Source organism: Rhipicephalus microplus, chromosome X, assembly GCF_043290135.1.
Source record: "Rhipicephalus microplus isolate Deutch F79 chromosome X, USDA_Rmic, whole genome shotgun sequence".
Taxonomy (NCBI): domain Eukaryota; kingdom Metazoa; phylum Arthropoda; class Arachnida; order Ixodida; family Ixodidae; genus Rhipicephalus; species Rhipicephalus microplus.
In genome coordinates this window covers 453,325,093-453,341,156 of record NC_134710.1, presented here as the reverse complement: position 1 = coordinate 453,341,156, position 16,064 = coordinate 453,325,093, and the positions used below count along the sequence as shown (strand labels likewise).

The 16,064-nt window shown below is 45.9% G+C and overlaps 1 protein-coding gene across 1 annotated transcript in view; it reads left to right on the top strand.

Moving 5' to 3' along the window:
- The window catches only part of LOC142775518 (high-affinity choline transporter 1-like), a 73,511-nt gene extending 57,830 nt beyond the window's left edge, over nt 1-15,681 (top strand). Inside the window, exons 4-5 of the mRNA XM_075876960.1 lie at nt 13,312-13,460; nt 15,598-15,681. Coding sequence (XP_075733075.1) covers nt 13,312-13,460; nt 15,598-15,681 — 233 coding nt within the window. The remainder of the gene's footprint in view (nt 1-13,311; nt 13,461-15,597) is intronic.
- Nucleotides 15,682-16,064: the final 383 nt, after the last annotated feature.

Sequence of the window (16,064 nt, the reverse complement as noted above, 5' to 3'; positions counted from 1 at the left end):
CATGACACACAATTGTGGGCATGGCAGCACAAGCAAAAAAGGGTCACTAGTACGGATACACTTCTCGTTTGGTAATTTCACCTGCGTAAAGATCAGCGGATTGTAAGACCACCGCATATTGCCAGTGCCGCCGTGTTCACTGAGCTTGAGGAACGGAGGTAGCTTATATGTAGTCCAGATGCACGATGGCGCCGCCTGCAGGCTGACATCCTCCGCTGTAAGCAACGACGTAGACGATCCGTGAGATAGTCCATCCAACGACGTTGGTAGCGGCCGGCAAGACACGTGCTGTCTTGAATGGTGGTCATGCGCAGATAGGCCTCCGACAAACGATCCCGGGTGACTGGCATTCGCACGTCCGAGCAAGCCGAGAAGCTGCGTAAAGAAGATCAGCGGATTGTAAGACCACCGCATACTGCCAGTGCCGCCGTGCCCACTGAGCTTGATGAACGGAGGTAGCTTATATGTAGTCCAGATGCACGATGGCGCCGCCTGCAGGCTGACATCCTCCGCTGTAAGCAACGACGTAGACGATCCGTGAGATAGTCCATCCAACAACGTTGGTAGCGGCAGGCAAGACACGTGCTGTCTTGAATGGTGGTCATGCGCAAATAGGCCTCCGACAAACGATCCCGGGTGACTGGAATTCGCACGCCCGAACAAGCCGAGAAGCGGCGTAAAGAAGATCAGCGGATTGTAGGACCACCGCATACTGCCAGTGCCGCCGTGCCAATTGTGCCGCCAGTGCCACCGTGCCAGCACCGCCGTGCCAAACCAATTTGTATGGAGATGATTGCACCAGAACACCGTAAAGAAGATTGGAAGCTTGGGCTAGTTCGTGCGTAGTAATATTTGCAGGGTGTTTCAGTGCGCGAACAAAGGAAAAAGCACAGGGTAGACAGAAAGAGCGTTGACTTCCAACTAACATTATTTCACAGAGTGGCAAGAATATATACTGCTAAAAAGAATGATAACAGAGCATGAAGGTAAAATGCAAGCCGAATCTACACATCAGTAACGAAACACGTGTGACGGGTCCTCTATTGCCTCGAAGCCCAGCCTGGTAATCACGTTCAGCCTCTGATAATGCAATCAATGATGTTCTTACACATCAAAATCATCTAATACGATTGTCACGGGGTCGTGACGTGGCCGAAGACAGGAGACTCTGTGTTGCAATTTAACTATTTATTTGGGCGAACCTGTGCCCGGTAAATGAAAAATTCGATTACAGTAGCAGTTGGACTGATAGTGGCAAACGGAGCGTCGGCCGTCGATCAACTACTCACAAGCGGTGAAGTGCGTCGGCATTTATACTCTTGCCATCGAATCATCTAGCGTTATCGCTGGTGGTGGCGTAGGTTCCAGAATAATCTGCACAGTTCACAGAGTGAGTGTGATCTTATTGAAGTGATCTACTAGAGTCCGGAAGATTCTCGAAAACTGCATGTGCGGTTTGCGCTGAGAATTGTGTAGTGTTTCGGGGCGATAACAAAACTTGAGAAATAGAACGTGGCATTGCCCCCCTCTGAAAAAGGCATCGTCCCGATGCTTTAACTAAGATGAAGGTACAACAATATTGCAAAAAAGTACAATGAATAAACTACGATACATTAATAATACAAAAAACACTGTTTCAGTTTGTTAACGCGCATTAAACGGCTTGAGGCGCGCGACATGGACGACTTCAGGTCGCGATCGGCGTCGTTGAGAGTTCATGATGCCGTCGGGAACAACCTCGTAATCAAGTGCGCCGAGATGTCGAACCACCCTGTACGGTACGAAGTACCGTCGCAGAAGCTTTTCGCTTAGTCCACGTCGGCGTATCGGCGTCCACACCCAAACACGTTCACCGGGCTGGTATTCCACGAAGCGTCGTCGAAGATTGTAACGGCGGCTGTAGGTGATCTGTTGATTCTTGATACGGAGACGCGCGAGTTGTCGGGCTTCTTCGGCGCGTTAAAGGTACTCACTCACATCGAGGTTTCCTTCGTCGTTGGCGTTGGGTAACATGGCATCGAGCTTCGTTGCCGGGCTCCTTCCGTAAACCAATTTGTATGGAGATATCTGCGTCGTCTCCTGCACCACCGTGTTGTATGCGAAGGTCACGTACAGAAAAATGGAGTACCACGTCTTGTGTTCGACATCGACGTACATTGACAGCATGTCGGCGATCGTCTTGTTAAGCCGCTCGGTGAGGCCGTTGGTTGGTGGGTGGTATGCTGTCGTCCAGCGGTGGTTTGTCTGACTGTATGCCAAGATCGCTTGAGTTAAGTCGGCAGTAAATGCCGTTCCTCTGTCGGTGATAAGGACCTCCGGGGCACCGTGACGTAGGACGACATTTTCGACGAAGAACTTGGCTACCTCGGATGCACTGCCTCTGTGAAGGGCTTTTGTCTCGGCGTAGCGGGTGAGGTAGTCGGTAGCTACCATGATCCACTTGTTTCCGAAAGCCGACGTCGGGAACAGCCCCAGTAGGTTCATACCAATCTGCTTGAATGTTCGGCAAGGTAGTTCAATTGGCTACAGAGTGTCCCGCTGGCCTTGTCGGCGGTGTCTTGCGTCGCTGACAGTCCCGGCATGTCCTCACATAACGAGTGACGTCGGTGGTAAGACGTGGCCAGTAGTACCTTTCTTGTATCCTCACGAGCGTGCGAGAAACATTGAGGTGCCCTGCCGTGGTCGTCGTGCAGGGCCTGCAGGAGTTCTGGTCGCAGAGCTGAAGGCACCACAAGAAGGTACTTAGCTCGAAGCGGGGAACATTTTTTTCTTTTGTAGAAGACCGTTTCGCAGGAAGAACAACGCAAGTGCGCGCTTGAATACCTTCGGGACTTCGGCGGTCCTGCCTTCGAGGTATTTCATTTGGGCCTTAAGTTCCGGGTCGGCCCGCTGTCGTTCAGCGAAGTCATCGGTAGTTATCGTTCCTAAAAAGTAGTTGTCATCCGGGTCGTCGGGTGGTGGTTGGTCGACAGGCGCACGAGAGAGACAGTCGGCGTCGAAGTGTTTTTGCCGGACTTGTAAACGACAATAATGTCATATTATTGAAGTCTCAGGCTCCATCGTGCGAAGTGACCTAAAGTGTCCTTCAAGGTGGCTAGCCAACACAAGGCATGGTGGTCGCTCACAACTTCGAAGGGCCTGCCATAGAGGTAGGGGCGAAATTTCGACGTAGCCCAGATGATGACGAGGCACTCCTTTTGTGCTGTGGAATAATTGGCTTCTCCTTTGGATAGCGATCGGCTGGCGTAACTAATAACCCTTTCCAGTCCGTCAGCCCTCTGCACAAGAACGGCGCCAAGACCTACAGTGCTTGCGTGAGTGTGTATTCCTGTCTCGGCGAATTCGTCGAAATGAGCCAGTAACGGAGGCGTCTGGAGGCGATGTTTAAGCTCCTCGAAAGCGTGTTCCTACGGGGTTTCCCACTTAAACTCCACGTCGGCCTTGGTAAGGTTAGATCGGCGATAAGGGTGAAGTTTTTTACGAACCGCCTATAACAGGCGCACAGGCCCAGAAATCGGCGCACCGCCTTCTCGTCAGTGGGGGCGGGAAGTCGGCGATGGCGGCTGTTTTCCGTGTATCGGGACGAACTCCAGACTTGGTAATAATGTGCCCCAGAAACAAGAGCTCCTCGTACGCAAATCTGCACTTTTCTGGCTTCAGTGTTAGTGGGGACGTCTTGATGGCTTTAAGTACAGCTTCAAGGCACCGAAGATGCTCGTCGAAACTCGAGGAAAACAAGACGACGTCGTCCAACTACACAAGGCAACACTGCCATTTCAATCCTGCCAGTACTGTATAAATAACGCGTGGAAAAGTTGCGGGCACTGAGCAAAGACCGAATGGCATTACCTTAAACTCGAAGAGGCCGTCCGGTGTTATAAACGCCGTCTTCTCTCGGTCTCTTTCATCAACTTCAATTTGCCAATAGCCAGTCTTGAGGTACATTGATGAAAATTTTTTGGCGTTACGGAGCCGATCAAGTGCGTCGTCTATTCGTGGGAGAGGAAACACGTCCTTTCTTGTGATTTTGTTCCGGCGGCTATAATCGACGCAGAAACGTAGGGTCCCATTCTTTTTCTTCACTAACACCACGGGGGACGCCCATGGACTCTTGGACGGCTGGATGATGTCATCCAGCAGCCTTTTATCAACTTGTATTTTTATGGCCTCACGTTCTCTCGTCAAAACCCTGTACGGACTCGGACGGAGTTGTCTGGCATTTTCTTCGGTTATGATGCGATGTTTCGTAATTGGGGTCTGCCGAATTTTTGATGACGATAAAAAGCAATCTTCGTATTGCAGAAGCAGGGCCTTGAGATGTTCTTGCTTATGGTTCGGAAGTCTGGGATTGACGTCGAATGCTGTGGGAGGGGCTTGGTTCCTCTGAGCAGGTTCCGCAGAATCGGTGAGGGCGAAAGTACTGGTAGCGTCTACAATTTCTTCGATGTATGCGACCGTTGTTCCTTTGTTCCCATGTTTGTACTCATAGCTGAAATTTGTGAGCATAACCGTTGCTTTGAATCTCGCAGCTCTGCAACTCCTCTTGTGACGCAAATATTTTGGGTGACCAACAGATGCTGACTGCCTTAAACGACGCCTTCCAAGCCAGGTAATTTAGGAGCGCCGACTGAAATAATGACGCTGGAGCGAGGTGGAATGGTGACTTGTCCTTCCAGCAGATTCAAGGCGTGGATTCTTAACGGCGTGCGCGGTGGTAGTGATTTTCTTTGGATAACGTTATCGACTTTGTTCTCAGGTTGATGACAGCCCCATGGAGGCATAAGAAGTCCATACCAAGGATGACATCTCTCGATCAACGCTGTAGGACTATGAAGCCTGTAGGATAAATACGGCCATTATTAGTGACTCTCGCTGATCGGATTCCTGTAGGCGTTACGAGATGACCTCCGGCTGTGCGGATTTTAAGGCCTTCCCAAGCTGTCCTAACTTTAACTTCGTGGCGAACGAAACACTGATGACGGAGTATTCGGCTCCAGTATCTACGAGAGCGGTCATACTGTGGCCGTCAATAAGAACGTCGAGGTCGCTAGTTCGCCGTCTCGCATTACAGTTAGGGCGTGGTGTCGGGTGACGGCTGCGTCGGCTTGTTCCGCTGCTTCCATGTTGCGTCGTGAGGCCACCTTCGGTAAGTGAGCTTTCTCTGTCAGTGCTTTGCCAGGTTGGCGTTGTGTTCGGAAAGCTCCGTCGCGTCGTCGTCGTCGGATGAGGATCTTCGGTAGTTCGTCGCACAGCAACCGCACCGCCATCGGTTGCTTCTATTAGTTTCACGGATACGGGCAAGGAGACCGGCCCCGCGTTGGGCCAGAGTACTGCCAGTGGTGCGGCCACATGTGGCGGCTGGGCGACGGCGAACGGGAAGGACTTCGTGATGTCCATTGAGTTCCTGTCAGGTAGTCGGCGATGTCACGTGGCCGTTTTCAAGGCTGTGGACGGCGAAGCCACGCAGTCCTATCTGTCGGTACTGGAAACGGCGGTATGTGTGTCCGGCCTCGCCGCAGTGGTAGCAGAGCGGGTGGTAGTCAGGGGTGTGCCAAACGTCAGTCTTCTTCGGCGCACTGCCCTGGGCCGCTGGCGAACGGTAGGACGTTGGTGGGGATGGTGGCGGCGTTGGCGTCTGGCGACGGAAGTGCGATGGGGCAGCGTTTCGGCGTGCGCATGGAGGAGGGGCGTGGCGGTGGGCTGCAGCAGCATAGCTCATGGCTTGCAGCTGAGGCTCTTGAGACTGAGGAACGCCCAGCAATTGCTGGATCTCCTGGCGTACGACCTCCGCGATCGATTCCACGTGAGGCTGCGCTGAAGGAAGTAATTTTCGCAGCTCTTCTTGCATGAATGCTCGGATCGTCTCACGCAAGTCAGTGGTTCTAAGCCCTGGAATGCCGGCGTAGCTTGTAGACGAGAAACTACGGTTACATTGCCACGTGCGCCTCTCGAGCGTCTTCTCTACCGTAGATGCTTCTGAAATGAATTCGGCGACCGTCTTTGGCGGGTTTCTGATCAGCCTGACGAAGATTTCCTGCTTTACTCCTCGCATGAGCAGACGAACCTTCTTCTCGGACATGTCAGAGTCAGCGTAGCGGAAAAGTTTTATCATGTCTTCCGTGAATAGCGCCACGATTTCGTTTGGCATCTGCATGCGGGTTTCGAGAAGAGCTGCGGCCTTCTCCTTGCGCACCACACTTGCGAAAGTGGTGAGGTACCTGGCGCGAAAGACGTCATACGTAGTAAGGCTTCGCTCTTAATTCTCGAACCAGGTCCGAGCAGAATCTTCTAAGACGAAACACACATGCCGGAGCTTGTCATCGTCTGTCCAGTCATTGAAGGCGGCGACGCGGTCGAACTTTTCGATCCAGCTTTCCGGGTCTTCCAGTGGCGAACCGCGAAAGTTGGCGGCTCTTTGGGTTGTCGGAGCAGGAGTGGTGCTGGCTGCACGGGGGTGGTCATGGTTGCAGTAGTTGATGTCGGGATCCGGGTCTGCCTGCCTGCTTCAGGAAGTGGTCCCTACTCTGGTTATAGTCCCCTCTGCCGGCGGCTTGTTTGCTGTTCAGGGTTAGCGTCCGTGTCTTCTTTGCTGCTTGGGCTTGGGTCACGGCTTGAAGGGGGCGTCCGGAACATTGAAGAAGCAGCACCTCCACCAGATGTGACGGGGTCGTGACGTGGCCGAAGGCAGGAGACTCTGTGCTGGAATTTAACTGTTTATTTTGGCGAACTTGTGCCCGGTAAACAGAAAATCCGATTACAGTAGCAGTCTTGGACTGATAGCGGCGAACGGAGCGTCGGCCGTCGATCAACTACTCACAAGCGGCGAAGTGCGTCGGCATTTACACTCTTGCCATCGAATGTTCTAGTGCTATCGCTGGTGGTGGCGTAGGTTGCATAATATTCTGTACAGTTCACAGAGTGGGCGTGATCTTATCGAAATGATCTACGAAGGTCCAGAACCTTCTCGAAAACTGCAAGCGCAGTTTGCGCTGAAAATTGTGTAGTGTTTTGGGGCGGTAACAAAACTTGAGAAATAGAGCTTAGCAATATCTTCAGCTCACTACAGTCTGGAGGAAAAGATAAATACATGCACAGTTCTGAACGGTCTGACATGTCACAGGAGGCACTTTTTGCATTTCTTCTAAATAAAATGCAGTGCAGTACTAGTGCACCTTCATTCATTCGCAGCATACATTTGGTGACCTTCTCTTCTTACCATCGTGTCATCATGCAGCTGATTTCAAGTGAGGTGCTTCTCACAAGGTTTTAGTCATCTGTCCAGCTGTAAACAAAACGCGTGTTGTATTATAGTAAACTGTAAAATGACGCAGAAGCGCGATTGTATGCATATAGATATGAGCACCAGAATGAAACAAAATTTAAGAATGTGTGTGTTAAAATGCTTCCAAACAACGTATGTGCTACTGAGCGTGGCAGACAAACAAAAGAAGCGAGAAGAGAAATCGCAGGCAATACCAGCAGCACCTAATCATGCAACTTTCTCTCTAGATTACTACAGCAATACACGTTCCAGTTTCTATCTTGCACGTGAATGAAAATGAGACTTCTGACTGCTGAATGTGTCAGCGTCGGTGGTACCCCACACCCAGTCACATCACACTGCTACCAACCAGCGCACGCTTGTTATTAGCTTGGCAACACACGAAAACTATTTGCACTGACGCCAACGAATGTTTGAGCGTCATACAATCCGCGAATACACTTATATAGGTAGTACGTTTTCACATCACCGAAAAGTGTTGGCCAGTGTGAGGTTCGCTTTCAGCGATGATGAATACCGATGATGAAAACGAACACAGTGCAGATAAAAACTCTGTATGCACTACGCGATGTTTCGGGCATCGTATATAGAGTCTATGTTGCAACAGAAACTACCGTCCACTTTTTTCAGCCGATGTTCCTCGCATGACCTGGTAAATAGGAACTCGATGGTAGGGGCCTATGCTAGATGCAGATGACACCGCTCTGAATATCCTCTGCGGTAGCCGAGGGATCACGTTCAAAGCTTCGAGCCTCCGAAGTCTGTTTACACCCATTTTTAGCACGGAATACCACGGATCAAAGCACAAAAACGCCTACATGCTCCAGTAGTCTGTGCGATGTTTTCGCTCGGCCGACGATTGCACTCGGGATCGGCGCAAGCACCGCCGGCCTGCATTCGCTGGATTTGTCAGCGTCCCTCGAACTCGGCACGAAACCACGTCACGCTGGTAGCACTCGCAGTCGTTTGTCATGTCGTTGTCGTTCTAGATTACGAAGCGGTCATTCAGGAACGTTTGGAATAGTCCGTGCTTGCTTCCAGCACTCGGCCGGGCCTTCAAAGCGGTGGCTATTAGGGACAACATTCGGAGGCATTGCGGCCTCAGGTTGTTTGGCACGTTGCTCCTTGGTTGATCGGCACCGCTGTACGCATGGTGACGTGGTGTACGCGTGGCAATAACATCAAGCCCGGCTTGATCCCTCAAGCCTCCTCGCTTATGCCCTTCCGACGCCGACGCCGAGAGGCGCATTTGATGCTTTTGACGCGTAGACGAGAGCATACACGTGCCTTTGGTTGGTACTTCAGAAGCATCGTGCACACCAACGCGCAAGCGAGTTTTTCACGAGGTATTTTTTCGTATTTCGCGGGCATTATTTATTAGCACAAAAACATTTATACCTCACACGTTTAAAGTTCCAAACTATTTTTGTGGACGTTTTGCAAACCGATGTACAACTTTCTCATTGAAATTTTGATCCATCTTTGTTCCTTTGAAAGTTAGTTATTAAACTGGTCTATTAAACAATATTTGAGAACACACAAATATTCTAACTCCAGGCAACGGTGAGCAACATGCATTTCATCGCGTCGTAATCGCGTGTACCAGCATACTTTTAAACTCGAGTTAAAGTTACGAGGTACACCCTGTATATTGTAGTAATTGCCTTTCAATTGTATTGCCGCTCTGACGCCTTCTGTTGTAGTTTTTGTGCATGCAATAAACGGACTGGTCCCAGAAATAAAATCCTTGGCATTTGGAATAAACATAGTGGCTCTTGGACTGAATTCACTGGCACGCAGCCTAATTGAGTTGGCGCTTGGATTAAACGTCTGGCATAAAGAATAAATAGTTTGGTGCTCAAAATATTTCAATGGCATGTAGATTGTTTAATCTGGCACTCAAATTAAGGTGAACGGAAAAACCTGTGGTCAAAACTTGAAATTTATATGTATGTCATAAATACAAGATTCTCATTTCTTGGCTTTGCTGCTCTTGGATGGTTTCGTTCACGGGACATATTGCTAAACTGGTATGATTTGACATGACTGCATGGTGCGGATAAATGACAGACCCTAACGTGGAAGTCATGACAAGCATGTCATGCAAGTCATGACTACGCGGCACGCTCATGGTGCGCTCACTGTCGTTTCGCTAACTTCTCATATACCAAATTTGGTATTACAAGGCTTGAATGACTGACTAACTTATATGACTGGTGCAAACGTGATAGGCGTGATATGCGTGTCATGTAAAAACATGACTACATGCCACGCTCATGGTGCGCTCATGGCGGTTTCGCTACTGTCACATATAGCGAATTTCGTGTTACGGGACCTGAATGGATGACAAATGTATATGACTGGTGCAAACATGATAATCATGATATCATATGCCATATTCGGTATTAAGGGACGCGAACAGATGGCGAAGGTATATGATTATTCCAAACATGATAATCATAACATCCGCAGGTCGCGGGATCAAATCCCGGCTGCGGCGGCTGCATTTCCGATGGAGGCGGAAATGTTGTAGGCCCGTGTGCTCAGATTTGGGCGCACGTTAAAGAACCCCAGGTGGTCAGAATTTCCGGAGCCCTCCACTACGGCGTCTCTCATAATCATATGGTGGTTTTGGGACGTTAAACCCCACATATCAATCAATCAATGATAAACATAAGATGCGTGTCATGTAAGAACATGACTACATGTCACGCTGATGATACGCTCGCGGACGTTTCGCAAGCGTCACATACACCAAATTTCATAATACACGACGTGAACGTACAAAAAAAGGACATATCATCATGAAATCATCAAATCAAATTTTATTTTCGCTTCAGACAATACAGCGCATTGTCACTGCGAAAATCGGGGACCAGAGAAAAAAGCTGCGCTTGCACAGCTTGACTAAGCTCTGGTCACCCGTACAGCAGTAGTGACAGGGCAAAACATCTAACAAGTATATAGAGCCACAGTATATACAATGTGATTACCAAAAGTAGTTATGTAGACTACGGTGTTCTAATGAAAAGAAATTTCAATGTATGTTTTAAGTTACAATCACTTTAGTAAAACCAGCTACTGTAAATAGATAAACATGAGTAGTTCTAATACATTTACATAAACATATCTAGTAAGGTGTTGTTAGTAAAGTTAAGAACGTCAACATTTCTTTGTTCTAGTTCAATTAGTGTGGTTGCGAGTACATAATCAAGTTTTTCTTTCCCATAATGGGTGCGCGAGAAAGGAACGTGGTATGGTGGGTGATACCTGAAAGGATAGGAAATTGTATTTGCTCGAAGATTTGCAATTTCTTCGAATAGCTGTGTTCTTGCTAATGTGGCACTTTTGTATGTTCTCAGTAGTTCATGCTTGTATATGCTGTGAATCTTCATAATTTTATTTTTGTGGAATAAAAGTTCTGTGTGTTCTAGAAACGAGACGTTTTCTATTGAATGAAGTGCTTTTTTCTGGATCAAGAATATTTGCTGTAAGTTTGATATTGTTGTGTTTCCCCAGATTAGCGTGCAATAATATAAGTAAGAGTTGAAGAGCGCGAAATATAACATTCTTTTAATGCTAACAGGAAAAGTGTGACGGTTTCGGCTTAATACACCGGCTGCTCTGCCTAATTTTGGCAATAAGGTTCTCACATGTTCATTCCAGGACATATATTCTGAAAAAGTTACACCAAGAATCTTAATATGTTTCTCGATTTTGATTTGAAATAGCCCAAGAGTTATATAATTGTCGATGCTTCTTAAATTGCCCAGGGCACGGAACAACACACATTTAGTTTTCGATTCGTTTAAAGTAAGCCTATTGAACTTGCATCAGATCTCTAAGTTATGACAGAATGTATCACCCTTTCGTGTTATGGTCTCCAAGTCTCTTCCCTCAAGAAGTACCGAGCAATCGTCGGCATATATTATATTTACAGTCCTCATAGATTCTTACAATATCAATAATATATAAAAGGAAGAGAATCCGTCTAAGTATGCTACCCTGAAGAACCCCATATTCAATATTCCTAAGGTGTGATTTACATTTATTTAGTTCAACGAATTGGTAGCGCGTTTTCAAATAAGATTTAAGGCGTTGTAACACTGTCCCACGTAACCCATAATGTTCTAACTTTTCAAATAAAATTGAGTGGTTTACCCAATCGAAAGCTTTACTAAAATCTAGAAATATACCCTGTGTCATGACCTTATTTTCAAAGTTGTGTAATATTTCCTCTTTTTGAACAAGAAGTGCTGTCTCATTGCAACGTTCCTTTCTGAAGCCAAATTGGTTATCTGTTAATAGGTTGTATTTTGTAATACATTTCTCAATATTACAATTTATTACTTTCTCGAGTCCTATTGAAAAGGTAGGCAATATTGACACAGGACGATAGTTACTTAAGCTATTTTTGTATCCATTCTTGTAAATCACTGAAACTCTAGCCACCTGCATGCTGTCTGGAAAACGCCCAGTAGAGATAGCGACGTTATATATGTGTGTAAGCACTGGTGCAATTAAGTCTATAACGTATTTGATTGGTTTTATTTCTAAATCATCCACATTGCGGCTACGACTATTCCTAAGCTTCTGATACAGCATTGTCACTTCAGGGACAGATGTTGGCTGCAAGTACATTGTGTGGGATAGTCTCGGGATACAATTAGCAGCTTCGTGACAGTAGGTGCTACTTTCAATTTCAACTAAGAAATTGTTGAAAAGGTTGGCGAGGTCGATACCGCCAATCGTTTTGTCATTTATGACATGGTTGTCGATCGTATAATCCTTGGTATTCTGGTTTAGTACCTCGTTTATACTTTTTCACACTTTGTTACCACTACGCTAGCAATCGTTGTCAAATACACGCTTATAATATTCGTTTTTTATTTTTTATTGTCTTTACTCAACTTATTTCGAAATTTCTTAAACTCTTTTAATTCTTCCGTGTTACGAGGCTTAAGAAAGTTGGCAAAAAGCTTATTCTTATGTTTAATACGCTTGATGTATTCATGTGTGATCCACGGTTTGTGCACCCTTTTTTGTTTTACGGTATGTCCGTGATGGGAAATACTCTAAATAATGCTTTTTGAAAATTTTTATAGATGAGTCATAACACCTATTGCTGTCTTCAAGAAGAAATACTTCCCTCCAATCTGTTTTAGAAATCTTATCCCGAAACACCTCTAGCGCTTGAGACGATATATTCTTGTACACGAGCTGAGGCCAATCCCTTTGTTGCAATAAACTGTTACGGTTAAGCATGCAAAATGTAGGTAGGTGATCACTGACGTCACTGTTGATAACGCCAGAGAGAACGCCATCAGTGTTTCGGTTAGTAATGAACAAATCTAGCACAGATGCTGATGAAAGAGTAACGCGTGTAGGTGTTGATATAAGATTTTGAAAACCGTTGCTTTATAATACAAGCAAAAACTCATTCGCCGCACTCAAGCCGCACTCTACTGAAATGACACTTTCAAACGTTATAATCCTGAAATGCATGTCATGTAGTTCATGAGTACGTGCTACGCTCATAGCGTGCTCGTGGCTGTTTTGCTACTTTTACATATAACTAATTTGGTGTTACGTGACATCATTGGATGACGAAGGTATATGAGTGGTGCAAGCATGATAATAATGGCATGCGTGTCATATAAAACATGACTTTAGGCTACGCTCATAGCGTGCTCGCCTCCATTTCACTAACTTCACATATATACCAAGTTTGGTATCTCGTGACGTGAATAGACGACGAAGAGAAATGACACGCCCAAACATGACAATCATAACACTCCTTCATGTACGGCATAATTTACGTCCGCCTAGTAACGTAGGGCTGAATTTAACTTGACATAAGTTTCCTCATTTGTGCTTCGCATATCAATTACTCCTACTCTACGTGGTATCTGCCAATTATTATTATTATTGTTATTATTAATATTATTATTGTTGTTGTTGTTGTTACATTGTATTAATAATATTACTTTTATTATAATAATATCTCTCGCATTCCTTAACACGCGCAGGCTCTACAGTGCAGGTGATCGTTCAACTTGACGCGCGAATGGCCATCATTATTTCGGCAGTGGTCACCTTCTTCTACACAGCTCTTGGTGGCCTCTACTCGGTGACGCACACAGACACGTTTCAGGCTGTCTGCATCTGTCTTGGCCTGGTGAGCAGCGTGTGCATTCCGATTTTTGCAAAGAAATGAAATCATAGCAGTAAAAGGGCATCGACGATGAGATAATAATAGTCATTTTGATTATGTAGAAAAAAACATGGAGTTTGTTTCATCGGGCTGAACCAGAACAAAAGACAGAAAGATGTAATGAAGACGAAATTCTTGTTAGCCGGATGGTAGCCCTTTTCGAGGAATTCTCAAATCTGTTCTCTATTCTCTCTCCAAAAGACTGCTTTGGCAAATGATTCAGAAATATTTAGTACCGAACAACCTCGCTGACGACATAAATTGTGAGTGCTGCGGACTGTATTTTTTTTTCAAATGGAGTAAACTATGCGAGAACAAATGATTGCCAAATTTATAAGTGCGGCAAACACTAGTTTTACCAGCGACGTGCAGAAAGCATATGGTTCTAGAACTTTTTCATTGAATCAAGAGAGGTACCTTAGTGGGCTTGTCGCCGTTAGTATTCAATGACTAGCATTCGAGTTTCAGCCTGTGAATGAGTAGCAATAGTTTAACTGGGCATGCCAGCTTCTGAACACCAAGATTTTAAACAAAGGCGAGTGTTCCATGAACAAAACCAACTATATAATATTCTCAGTTTACTGTACTACTTCCTGGCCATTTTCAGTTATATTTTACTGGTTAATCACAACAAATTTTCTTCCTAGATAATCGCTCACCTCTTTATTAAACTGGGATGCTTTAATTGGCCGAGATACCTAAAATATATTAGGGACATTTACCACCCGCCATGGCGCGTCAGCAGCCTAAGTTCTCGGCGGCTGCCCGAAGGTCGTGGGTTTGATCCCGGCCGTAGTGGTCATAATTTAATGGAGGAGAAATGGTAGAGACTTGTGCTCTGCGCGATGTTAGTACACGTTGAAAAACACCAGGCGGTCAAATTGTCCGGAACCCTTCACTGTGGTGCCCCTCATTATTTCATCGTGGTTTGTGGATGCCAGTGTAACCGTGGTAGACATCCGCAACGAAAATTTGTGTTGAAGTACCATATAAATACTTTCCTTCCCGCGTGCTAAAGCAGCATCCTCAAATGCGTTTATTTGAATTAACCTCGAAACGCACACCACCGCACACAGCGTTCTGTGTCTTAGAAGTTTGAAGTGAAGTTTTAATCAATATCAAGTAAATCTATTGAATAGTTTATTTTAAGACAACCCAGCGAGCGATGAAAAGGAAAATGATATCTGTAACCTGAAAGACGAAAAGAGAGCAAAATGAATCAGAAAACAAACCAGGCCTATGGATATCATAGTTGAAATAAAAAAAAGGAAATGGACATGGGCCTTGCATGTAGCGCGTAGGCAGAGTAGCCGCTGGTATTAGGGGAAACTGACTGTATTCCCAGAGAAGACAAGCGGGTTAGAGGGAGGCAGAAAGTTAGGTGGGCAGATGAGATTATGATGTTCGCGGGTATAAAGTGGCAGCAGCAAGCGCATGACCTAGTTGACTAGCCGAACATGGGAGAGGCTTTTGTCCTGCAGTGGACGTAGTCAGTCTGATGGTGATGACGATGACGAAATGGAATAGACTCATTTTAGAAAAAAACGTCAAATATTGCCAATAATAAAGATAAACCTTCTTATAGAGGTAAAAAACACCAGTACTACCAGACACCAAAAAAATACAACAAAATAATCAGAGTACACATTTTAATAATGGTATGGGAGAAGTGGAGACTTTATCAATCGAAATTTCAGAAGACTCTTTTCACTTGACTGTACCCCACTCTCACCATTGTTGTTTGACAGCAGACTGTTGCCAAAATTGACGCGTGGATTGCGTTATTCGGACCACGACCTGTCTTAGACTTATGCGACGCCTTCATTCGGTTAAGGCTTAGCTGTTCACTTGTGGTTTTAGGGTGGGTTGGGGTAAAATGAGACATGGCCGGCCATCTCATTTTATATATCTATTTCCGTAAGAATCTTATGGAATTATATGGAAATTATATAGGAAACATATGTATTCTTGCGGAAACATAAAAAATTACAGCACATCGCATACGAATCGTTTCAATTCAGAGGGGGTAAAACACGATACTTTGACTTTGATGGCCTCTGTAGCTGATACAAATATAATTTTCTTTATTCCTCTTTTCCAGCAAAAAGTGCTGGGCCTAGTCTACCTGTACATGTGTAAGCTTGATGACTACCCTTGTGAAAAAGTTCGTATGCACGGAGGGTGAGGATCCGTGCATATGGAATTGCGATAATACGGATCTGCATGGAACGGATCCACATGATGCGGCATCCGCACGATTCGTATATACGGCTCCGCATAAACACGTCCACATATATGGCATCTATATATACGGAAATGTGGTATTAAAGACGCCGTATTATGTGGCTGGTCATGCGGAATGGTAGTCAAATATTTGTTGAGGTTTATTGTCCGAAAACCACAATATAAGTACGAAAAAAGCCATAGTGGAGGATTTCCAAAATTTCGATCATCTGAGTTCTTTAACGTGCTCCCAAGCTTAAGTGCTGAAGCTTAAAATATTTTTGCCTCCATCGAAAATATGACCACTGGAGCCAGTATTTAATCCCACCACCTGAAAAACTGTCG